Source organism: Lycorma delicatula, chromosome 3 (genome assembly GCF_047948215.1).
Source record: "Lycorma delicatula isolate Av1 chromosome 3, ASM4794821v1, whole genome shotgun sequence".
Classification (NCBI taxonomy): domain Eukaryota; kingdom Metazoa; phylum Arthropoda; class Insecta; order Hemiptera; family Fulgoridae; genus Lycorma; species Lycorma delicatula.
Genome location: NC_134457.1, coordinates 90,629,083 through 90,641,338, shown reverse-complemented (window position 1 = coordinate 90,641,338; position 12,256 = coordinate 90,629,083). Strand labels below are relative to the sequence as shown.

Genomic DNA, 12,256 nt, shown 5'->3' with positions numbered 1-12,256 from the left:
TAAATCATAAAAATTACATTTCTGAACAAATTTTTCAAGAAAACATTTTTTAAATCTCTACTACTGTGAGACCATTTAATATTAGTTTAATATTCTTGATGAATCATCGTCTCATCAGCTTGTGAAGACAAATCTTATATTTCTTATCACTTTCTGTGTTATTACTGTTAATTTACAACGGCGCAAGACCATCGCAAGAATTAAATGGCACACCGCTCATACACGGGTGTTTTGCTGTTTAAAGGGTCTAATTCCTTCAGGTGATATGATTGACACCTTTCTCGATTTGTCTTTCGATCTAGTGCTCGTTTCCTTGATTTTGTTATATTTATTGAGCACATATCTCTACATTCGGAAAAATCAAAAGAATTGTTTTTACAAAACCTCTTCATAGATCTTTTTTTTTTATTGTTATTAAAAGTTTTTCTACCGTTTGATGCAAAATTTATTACAATCGAACAACACATTCGCTCACGCGCTCGATTGAAAGTGACAAATTGATGAAATAGCGTGGTGATCGGTGGGGAGAGGCAGGATATACAAAACTGGTTTCACATACACTTTACATCCTTCATCTTTAAATCGATATACAAATTTGTTTACTAAAGCAATAAATTTTCATGTTTACATTAGCGACTCAAGTTTTGCATGATTTCGCTTTATTGGAATTTCGGGCGTGCTCCTCTACTCATGTGACAATTGGAAGACGTAATCACATTAAAAAATAAACGATTTGATGTTTTTCAAGAGGAATATGGATAATAATAATCTTGCATAAGTGGATTACCAGCAGATCAACATGCTGGTTAGTGTCAGCCAGAAGCAACCCACCGGGTTGGTCTAGTGGTGAACTCGTTTTCTCAAATTGGCTGATTTCGAAGTAGAGATTTCTAAGGTTATCCTAGTAAAGGTAGTGATTTTTATACGGATTTGAATATTAGATCGTGGGTTCTACCTGAGACTATAAAAGACTACACTTCATTTACATTCATACATATCATTCTCATTTACCCTCTGATGTAATACCTTACGGTAGTTCTGGAGGCTAAACAGAAAAAGAAAGAGAAAGGTGAAACAAGTCTTCTCCGTTAAGACAAGGGTAGGACAGTCCGCCAAAAACGACAGGGTAATAGTAAAATAACAATAAATACAGTATAACAACAGTAAACAGAATATAAAAAACACTAAATTCTAGTAAAATTAAAGTAAAATCAATGCCCAAAATAAGATAATTATATAAATTGAGGTGAAAGTTTAAATTATGATAAAAATATTAAATTGCACTAAATTAAAGATTAAAAATCATAATTAAAATTGGAATAAAAATTTAATTAAAATTGTAATTGAAATCATTGTTAGCCGACCTCCGTGTCTGAGTAGGAAGTGATTATTTTTACTCTGATTCAAAATAACAATATTTTAAATTTAATAATAAAAATAATCCAAGGTTACGCTATGAAATTACCGTTTACTTTGATGGGAAGGTACTTTCTAAATTTATAAGAATTCGTTAGTAATCATTAAATAAAAATTAAATCCTGTACCAAAAGCCCTACCTTATAAAAGTGCACGGGTCAGGTAAACAAAAAGTATCTCATTACACTGCCATATCTCTGACGTAAGTATCGTCATTTTAAAATGATATGGATAGCATCAAGTCTGACGGCCTCTCATCACTCCTTTCAGCTGTGTTTTCTGAAGTTCAATTCAACCTTTCACTATTTTTTTATTCATGTGGCTAAAAACTTCGATGCCAAATTACTTACTCTTATTTTATTCTATTGATGAAAGAATGGACCTCATCAGGATTTAAACCAGTAAGGTCCAGATGAGTGCTACAAGTTCAAACCTGGATGATCAGTAAAGTGATGACGTATTCATTAGTTTAAATAATTTTCAATCGGTTTGAGCGCGATTTGAGTCGGTAAAGAGTGGATTAGAAAACCAATATTAAACTGTTTACTTCCTGAATAGAAATTTTTTTAGAGTGAACAAATATGGCATAGATGAATCTTTTGATATTCATGATTACATATTTATAAAACAAATTTACATTTTTTCTAATAGGAGGGTTTGGAATTAACTTAATAAAGTAAACAAAAATGAATTTTGTTTTGTATTTTTTATGAGAAGTTAAGCATTTTTGACGTTCGCAACAGTACGTATATTTTTAACTTGTACTTATGTTAGGTTAAAGAAAAAAATGTTATATTACTATATTTTTTGTAAGATTTAATTTATTTTTCTTTCGTTTCAGAAAAGTGTGTCGCAATTGCAAGTGTCCCAGAGAGGAACATCCTCAGGGAATAACACCACCTCTACTCCCTTCCCATAGTGGACTAATGTCATCACCTGCCGCTCCTTCATTGGGCTTACCCCCTCCACCGCCACCTGATTCACTTTCTGATAAACTTCTTGGTAAAAATATCGTCGATCCTCAAAGGCATTCTCAATCTGATGATGATTCAGGATGTGCACTAGAAGAATACACCTGGGTACCTCCTGGCTTGAGGCCGGATCAGGTAAGATAAAATAAGATTTTATTTATCTAATTTGTTAATAATATCCATGGTAACGTACTTGATTATTACTTCGTAACAGTCGCACAACTAATTTAATTTATTTATGTATTTCTTTTTGTTCTTTGAAAATATTTTAATCTCTCACAATTATATGCTGCTTACATTTTTAATTTTTTTTCTTAACACTTTTTCTATTACTTTTACCTTCTATATTTAACGTCAGTATTTACCATTGCAGGTTAATTTATCAATTTCTCTTTTTAAATTGTCTAATACATACCCGTATTCTTTGCGATGAGCTTTTATTTATTAGTTTCGACCACAAGTTATTCCATTATTATAGTAATTTTTCAGCCGTTCGATTATCAATTATTGATGTATAAAATATCCTAAACTTAGGATTCGCTTAGCTCTTAATTTTTTTTTTGGTTCAGGTGATATCAACCGCTAATGGGCTAACCATTTTAAAAACTAAGTGAAAAAAATTTTGCCTCATTTCGGTTGTTCATTCTTTACTCTGACCATTCTTCAGATACACATCGGATTTGGTACGATGTACTTCTCAGAGAGTCACAAGCTTCTGCAAAGATAAGATCTTGTTATCTTTAGAAAGAGATATAATTTTTAAGTGAATTGATTGATTATTCGGAAATATTATAAAGGAAATATTTTTGGGGGGGAATTGATATAATTAATAATTAAAAAACTCACTTAGCAACAATTCTTTTATGTATGCGCTTTCAGAATGAAATTCCATCATCAGGAACTAAAAAAATGTTCATTTTATAATCTTATTAAAACCAAAACTCCTTTGTCATAAAAATTTGTTTATGTAACGAATGGTAACATTGGTCGTCATAGTTTAAAATTATGTCTATCATATAAAAAAAGGTTTGGGGATTTTTTCGATCAGATTGAATTTGGTTAAAAGAGTAATTAAAAAAATATATTAATTTGTTCGTAGGAAATTTAAAAAAAAAATTTAAATAGGTGTTACAACCTTTCCTCTAAGTTGAATGATAGACTTTTTACCTGATGATAAAACGCATTTGATGTATATAATAATTTTCTTTTTAATTTCTCCCATTCTAGTACGTAAGAATAATTTATCATGAAAATCACATGATAGGTTAAAAAATAAATGTAAAAAAGCCATTGATTGTGTGAAATATTTAGTTATCGAACCTATCTAATACTTAAATGAGTTATCGGACCCATTTATTTACATAATTTCCCCTTCGATTTTCACCCTTTCTTCTCAAATTACAACACCACCAACTTGACCCTAGTCGCGTCTAGGTGACTAAATTCGAGGAGAATGTGACTAACCGATTGACCTAGGTCGACTGTGAAATCTAACCAGAATTTTTAATACCACGGGCTGCTGTTAGTCGTCAGTGATATTAAGACAATATCAAAAAGCTAATTCAACCAGTTCCAGTTTAACTCATTCCTTAAGATAGGCAAGGAGGTTACAATTTTAAAGCCAGAATCAGCTTCACTCTATCTTGTGTTTAAAAGTGCTGCCGAACTTTGTAGATGATGGTTTCTATAGAACAGAGCTGAGCCTCCACCATATATCATGTGGTCCCGGTCACGTCAGGTACATTTGATTAGTTACTCATCAACGTAATGGTTAAACTTCGTACTGCAGTTAACAAAGCAGGGCCATCTCAATATATTATAAAATTAAAAGTGGCTGCCAGTGTATGGCGTGCCTTGTATCATATCCCCTCACGCAAAAAAAAAACCCGTTGCTCTTGCCGGAACTTTATCTGAAGAAGGAAACATGTTGGACTTTGATCGGCTAATAAAATTAGCGGTAGATTAACTCGCTAAAGTTTATTGCGTGGCTCACGTCAATGATGTGAGTTAATGTATAGTCTACCATGATGAAAACTGATACTGTTGTCGTTAAGTACAATATTATCAAGGTTTCGGGCAATCGCACACAACGGAAGGGAATTATTGCAGAGATGTTATCAAGACTAAAAGGCCCAGTACGACTAGATGTGCAGACCTTTTCATCGTTCGTTTTCCATATCGATTCTCCAGGTGAAATCCGCGAAAATGCGCCATTTAGTAATTATATCAGTAATGTACTATTTACTATTAATAATATAAATTAATGTACTATTAATTTATAAGTAATGTCAGATTTTGCCAGATATATTTCTACATTATTTCTATATTAATATATGATATTTCTATATTAATTTCATTTCTTTTTTAAAGATGTGATCGTTTAGTATCACTATCAGTATATAACAAAATTTAAAGATTAATACTTCCCAGATGGTGCATTTGTGTAGATGGTGCTTTTTCTTTTATTAGTTATCTTCAAAATAAAAAATTATATTGCGTTTACCGTAAGAGTTATCCTCTAACAAACCTCTTTGAAAGTACAATACGGGTTGTTAGAACGGTAGGCTAATTATCTGACATTAATGAGTAAAAGAAGTTTTAATACATAATTATATATTATTGTAGTAAATAAATTGCTTAGAGCAGTAATTGAAATATTATTAAGTATGTTGAGTCATTGTACATTTAACTGTACTCTCCCACATTAAAGATAACATTTGCCGTACTCCTAACTACTCTATAGCAAGCGTATTGAATACCTCTTAGGCTGAACGTAGTTCCACAACAAAAGTTTCGTTTTTAATAAATCCTCCGGTAACTAATTTTAATTTGTGTGTGTGTATGCGCGCGCGCGCGTGCTAAATTAGATTCTAATTTTAAAACTTAATGTTTTCGAGAATGTTAATTTTAAATTAAGGTTTCAAAATTGAAAATTGAAGTTATTGGTAATTACTTGCAAACTGGGTTTTCTAAATACGTTTTAAACTATTACTACTTCTCAGTAATAGATAAAATAATGGGAAATTATTAAAATAATGTGAAATTTTTTGACCAAAGTATAAAGATGCGTAAATGTTATCGCGTGGGAGAAATTATTAAATTTAATTATATAATTATAACGTAATACATCCGTGATTATATTAATTTTACGGTTGGTGATTTAGAAAATCATTGTTTATCGAAAACATGCTGTACTTTATAATATTTTATAAAGTAGAATATTAAAATACTGTTTAAATAAAGTTTTCTTTTATAGATTATTAAAATAGAACAAATATTTTTGAAGAATTTAAATATACATTTAATAATCAATTTATTCCATCTTTTAATTGTTTATTATATTATTAGCAACAATAACATTCTTCCTATTGTTATAGTTTATAATTCAGGAAAAGTAATTATTATCAACTGAAAAATTGTTCTCCTCCTATCACTTTCGGATTTCTGTATTTCTCAAAGTTATGTTCAATCAAAAGATGAATAAAAATCTCAATGGAAAGTTCTTGTATGTGTTAAGGGGGATGTGTATTTTCTTCTTTTGATCTAAGAGATATTTAATCTATAACCATGTAAATTTCATCTTAGCTAATGTAAAACAACTATTCTGGTAAAACTTTGAAAGAATCTGTTTCATTTTATTAAGAGATTGATAAAAATGTTTGAAAATTTAATTCGCGAATACGTTTTAAATAATAAAAATTAATTCTATATTAATATTACAGAAATGTATTTACATTCTACGGAAAACATTGACAAAATATTAAAAAATTAACAACAATTTTAAATTAAGGCTACTAATTTGCAATAAACAATTATTTAAAGGAAAATTATGTTGTTATATTGCTTGAGTAACTATGAGGTTGCTTCTGTTCCTAGATTTGAAACAGCCAATATATTTTTACGTTAAAATTTTACCTTTATGTGCTTCTTTGAAAAATTAATATATTTTTTTATAATTTTTCACTTATTTGTATGATTTCAATTATCAACAAAAAAGTTTTTTTTTTATTTTTACCAACGTTGGAATAATATAAAACCCTTCATCAAGGAGGGGAAATAAATTTTTATAATTTTTTAATAATTAATCTTTGATTTATTGGTCCAGACTACCTTGATACATTTACCTTGGTACATTTACCTTGATTTTAATTTCATTTAAAAAAGTCTATATTAGAACAGATTATCTTAGAAACGAATCAAAAATGTTATAATAATTTTAGAATATGTAATTAAAAAAATGTAATTTTTTCAATTTATTCTTTTTTTTATTAGATAAGTATTGGTAAAAGTAAAATATATGTTCAATTTCTATTACCAAAGGAAAAGATTAAATTTGAAGATTTACATATTTTAGCAGCAAAATTTTGCTAGCCTGTTTTATGTTTTTCAAAATAATTTGAAATTTACTATTTCTATTACGTAATTTATATTCAGGAGTTTCTATCAATTATAATTATTTATACTTTAGGATTGACTTAAGTCAATTTGAGAAATTCTCCGAAATTGAGAGTTTCATATTTTCTCCAAAATTAACAAATTTTTCATTTAAGTTTGTTCATATGTTTCTGAGGTAGCCTACTTGAGTCCTTGTAACGTGTTCTATTTACTTATTTATTCGGCTGTATAATACCCCATTATTATTTTTAAAATACGAATATTAATCTTGGAGTATTTCATTTACCTATAGTTTTATTTTATTTTTTCCTGTACCTAAATTTTTATTATTCTTGTTTCAATATATTTTATTTGTACATATATAGTTTATTTCTATTTTTCTTTATCTTTTGCATGTTTATATTTTTTATTTATAAGACAACAATTTTAAGGACTAAATAAAAACACCTTACCGCTGGATTCCTAGTGGAAGATTTTTTTTTTTTAGTTTATTATAATTTAATATGGTGTTCTTAATATAATTATATAAGTATGTTAATTTAAATTTAATTTTAAAGCAAAATTAAAATATTACGATAATGGTGTAATGTTGTTTTTTTTTAAATTTGCAAATAGAATTTCTTAAAACGGCTAAAGTAATCTGTGTACTGTCATTTTTCATGTGATGTTCCCACTGCGTCGTTTAATGGCAAAGATATGTAGCCTATTTCTAACAATACTGAATACCTTCTACATATATATATATATATATATATATATATATATATATATATATATATGTGTGTGTGTGTAAAAAATACTTTATGCCTTGTGTATATATATATATATATATATATATAATAATAATAAAATATAAATTCGTTTTATTTTGGTTGTATATTAACATAACGTTAATATTGACATAACGTTATATTAACATATGAACGATTTACGTTTTTAAGAAACGTTTATTTTATTTACATTAATATAATTTATAACTCATATTCATTTAATTAATAAAATTCATAATTAAAATTTTAATTAATTATTAATATTTATATTAATTATTATTAGCGTACTTTTTTCCGTAGGGGAGAAAAAAGCTCTGGCACCTGCCGTCAGGTCAGCACTGACGGCAGTGCGGGGCTCTCACCCGCTAGGAGACGTCCCCTCTTATCATGCAGGGGCCGGATCTAAACCATATGGTATGGACACAGCCCCTGCATGATCACCCGGGCACTCTACTATCCAAATTTATATGACCGGAAGGCGTCCCCAGGGAGCGATTGACGAGCGACGACTCTCAAGGAGCACCCTCTGCCCAACCCCAGAAGCTGGCCCCCTGATCACCCGTCATCGAACTCCAAGTCCCTATCGATCCTCATCTGCTCAGCCTGTCATCGCCTCCTAATTGGCCTTCTCTCCTACCATTGTTGCGATCGTAGTCGAGACGTATTCCCATTTGTCGCTGTTGCTGAACATCACCTCGATTATATTGTTGTTGGCTCTCTCCACACCCTGATCCTCGAGCACTACTCTTAAGTTGCGCCATCTAGAGCATCTAGAAAAAAGTTTTAGTCTACAAACGTTTTCACTTTATCAGCAACAATTTTCAAAATACTGGTCAATTAAGATTTTAAAGTTATGCAATCTCGAGTTTTAATTAAAACAATTATTTAATTTAAGAAGTCTGAATCGGTTTGATAAAAAGCTACACAGTGCAAGCTATAAGCTAAACACACACGAAAGAACTCTCCTCAGTGTACTCAATTAAAATTTAAGATGACCCAAAACTACTTTTTTCTATTTTTTCTTTTTTGAAATTTCAATTTTCAAAAAAATATATTTTAGAAATCACAATATTATTATCCTAACGCGCTCCTATTATTTGTAGGTAGTGGTTGATTTAAAGTGATCGGCTATTCTTGGCTTAAAATATGCATTTTTCATTTAAAATAATTTAATTATCAATAAAAAAGTGGTATTTTCATTCAGTCAATTACATATTAAATTAGAAAAGATATTATTTAATTAATTTTTTAAAATAACAAACAAGGAACAAGATGTATTTGTACTACCTTTATTAGATAATCAGATATAGGAATATCGTAAACAGGGGATAGCAAACAATTTTAACTGGAATTCACGGTGTAATGTTTGTTACTCGTTCGTATTTAACTAAAATATTGTTATTACTGCAGACTAAAATTGATGCAATATTTCAGCTTTCATGATCTGAATATCGTGTGATGATCTTGTATGTATTTTTATGAATTTCTTTTATTACCGTTTTCAATAAGTTTGCAAATGTTTTTCTTTCAATTTCTATTAAATATGCAAGTTCTTATTTATCCATCTTCTTAACGATATTATATTCATCTCTTCGCTTTTTATTACTTTTTAAATCGTACTACTTAATTTAACTTTTCTTAGAATTACTAATTCAATAAAAATGATCATTTTTACTTTTCTTAGTTATCATTCCAGTTTTTTTTTTTTTTCAACTTATAAGGCATTTTAAGCAACCTTTACGATAAATGGATCGTTATGTTTGATAAATTCGTAGATTTTTTATTTTATTTTAAACTTCAACTCACTCTCTCTCTCTCTCTCTCTCTCTATATATATATATATATATATATATATATATATATACACATTGCATTTTTTCCGTACCTTGTCTTTGATTTTATTAGAGTTGACCGTAGAATAATGTGTTTCTTATTATCGAAACAAATACGTGAATAAATTTATTTTTATTTTATCTGCTAGATACTTTGTTAATTTATGAATTAATGTTCCTTGTACTGATATGTTTTATTATATATATATGTAAGTTTTAAAGTCTTAAACACTTATCGACTTTTAGTAATGCTGTTTTATGGTTTTACTGGAATCTTGGAATTTTATTTGTTAATAAAAAAAAAATATATATGAACCTTGTTTTTATCGTGCAATATTTAATAGAAAAAAAGCTCATCCATGTTAACTTCACGACCTGATACGTCCCGAATCAACTTAAAAAAATAAAATACATAAAAGCATATGTTGATATATAATATCATTCTTATCTCGTGGTATATGGGTGACGATTCACTGTAAGATGGAGACTACATGTTTTCAGTCAAGCTGTATTATCCCACATATGTGTATTGTTTTCATAATTAATATTTATACGTATAGATTACTATTCTGAACTTGCCTAATTATGAAGTAAAATAATCTTTTACCAACAAAACTTAAAAAACTTCCAAGCATTCCTGATTTTTACACAAAGAATTTTATAAAAAAAAAAAATATATATAAAAAAAGTTGTTAAATGTTGTAATTTTCGTAAAAATATTCCATCCAAAAACGGTAAAATAAAATTATACAGGAAAAAAACAATGCTACCAGTTTTAAGTAATAAATATCCCGAAATAAAATAAAAATTTCCATGTCTAATGATGAATAAAGCTAATTACGATTTATTGTATTAATTATTTACTTTTACTCAAAACCTTTTTTTACAGATTGGGTTGTTTTCAAAGATCAATTTTTCAGTTATCAATTAATTATTGTATTTAGTATACAAAATAAAATACCATAACAGTATATATATGTTTATATACCAGGAGTTATCAAAGTTTAATATGTCAAAGTTAAACATAGGAAAATGAAATGGTCCTTTCTCGAAACCACCTATTTTCAGTATAAAACGCCACACACAGGGGGCTACTGGTGAGAGGGGCAATCAAAAATGTTAACTGAAAAGAGTAGGGATGTGACGTATCATTTTAAAGGGAACTGAAAAACAATCATTTCAAAGTAAAAACTTTGGACTAAAAAATAGGGAACATTTATTAAATTTTATAGGTTATTTCAAAAGTGCCTGCAGTACACCCCAAGTTGTGGTCTCATACCGAAAAATAAATAGTTTTGAGAATTCCCTTAATTTTACTTTTTGTAACGTTTTACTATTGAGCAGTTATTTTAGAGGTAATCCTCTAAAACTAATCCTGAAACTGGCTGTGAAAATTATTTAACAGTCGACATTTTGATTGAAGTTGTTTAACGTGAAGGTTTTTAAGTAATTTTTTTTTTTTTAATGTCCTTAACGTTATCATAACTCTACCCTTTCAATTTAAAATTTTTGAGTTTCACTCCGTGGGTACTTGGAGCGTGATGGTGTCATATCGAAAAATATATAATTTTGATGTGAAAGCATTTGTACAAATTTTACTTATCTACGTTTAATTAACGAAAAGTTATTTAAGGATTGACATATTTTATTAACACATTTTTTTGGAGTTCATCAGCTTTTATCCCCTTCCTGGAGCCAGACCCGAAACCAAGCATGAACACAGCTCCAGGGGTGCTATCGCCTCAAACTGCCTAGTCAGCAACTGACATTCACCCCAGACACTCGGTCTTTAATTAATCGTCATGCCTCTAATGAGGGGACCCCGTAGAGATTCCCCCACCTGGACAACCGTCTTTCTTTTCCCCCTCATCGAAGTTTGATCGGAACACGACGCGAGTCCCTGTCCAATCACCGCTTCCGGTGATTGGACAGGGACACCTCTACTGTTGGATTGGGCTCTGAGCGGCCCACCATTTCTGGACACAGCTGTCCCAACCCAGGTCTTTCCCAGAACACAGGAAAAGCACCTCATTATTTGGTCTTGGTCTCACGTCTCCTGAGAATTACAAAGGGTACATTTGGCCTCCGTTGGGCAATCCTTACGTAGATGCACCCTGCGTCCTCCGAGAGAATGCCCCCGAGATCTACAAAGGGTACATTTGGCCTTCGTTGGGCAATCCTTACGTAGATGCCTCGCAATCCCACAGTTAAAACAATGTCCTCGTCTATCGAGACCGCCGCAGGAGCCAGGCCGGTGCCCAATTCCCAACATCTATAGCAACGCTCCTCAGCTGACTTCCTTGAAACCCAGAAAGACACCCACCCAATGCGGATGAGGTCGTCCAGCAATTTATTAACACCATTTATGTTATTAACACCTGATATTTATTTATTTACTTTATTTTCTGTAGCAATAATAAATTGATATTCAATTATAGTTATACTTGTATTTAATGATGGATTAACTTTAGTATTGATAAATACATGCTGAATCCAACAAGGTTTCGAACTAACAAACCTCTGTATGAATGACAGAGAAGCTATCACTCTGCCATGGAGATAGGAAAATTTATAAATCAGAATTTTATTTCACATGTGTTCTGATATTCGATTTAAACTCAGAAATTGCTTAGCAGACCTGAATGATTCATTTACCAATGATATTGAAATATTCAGTTTTTATTCAGTGACTTCGTAATTGAATCAACTGTAAAGCTTGAATTAATAGCATATGGTATTTTATATCATAATTTTTAGTGTAGTAATGAATTTTAAGTTGATAATTAAATCACGTTCTTTAGAGATACCTCTAAGGTCGTGAAAATTAAATTAAATTTGGTATTTCATCGATCAAAATAGGGTAAAAATTTCT

At 30.0% G+C, this 12,256-nt stretch overlaps 1 protein-coding gene across 1 annotated transcript in view; it reads left to right on the top strand.

The window, feature by feature from the left end:
• LOC142321790 (uncharacterized) overlaps positions 1 to 12,256 on the top strand; it is a 261,736-nt gene that overhangs the window by 105,176 nt on the left and 144,304 nt on the right. Inside the window, exon 2 of the mRNA XM_075360185.1 lies at positions 2,258 to 2,522. Within this exon, the coding sequence (XP_075216300.1) occupies positions 2,258 to 2,522 (265 nt within the window). The remainder of the gene's footprint in view (positions 1 to 2,257; positions 2,523 to 12,256) is intronic.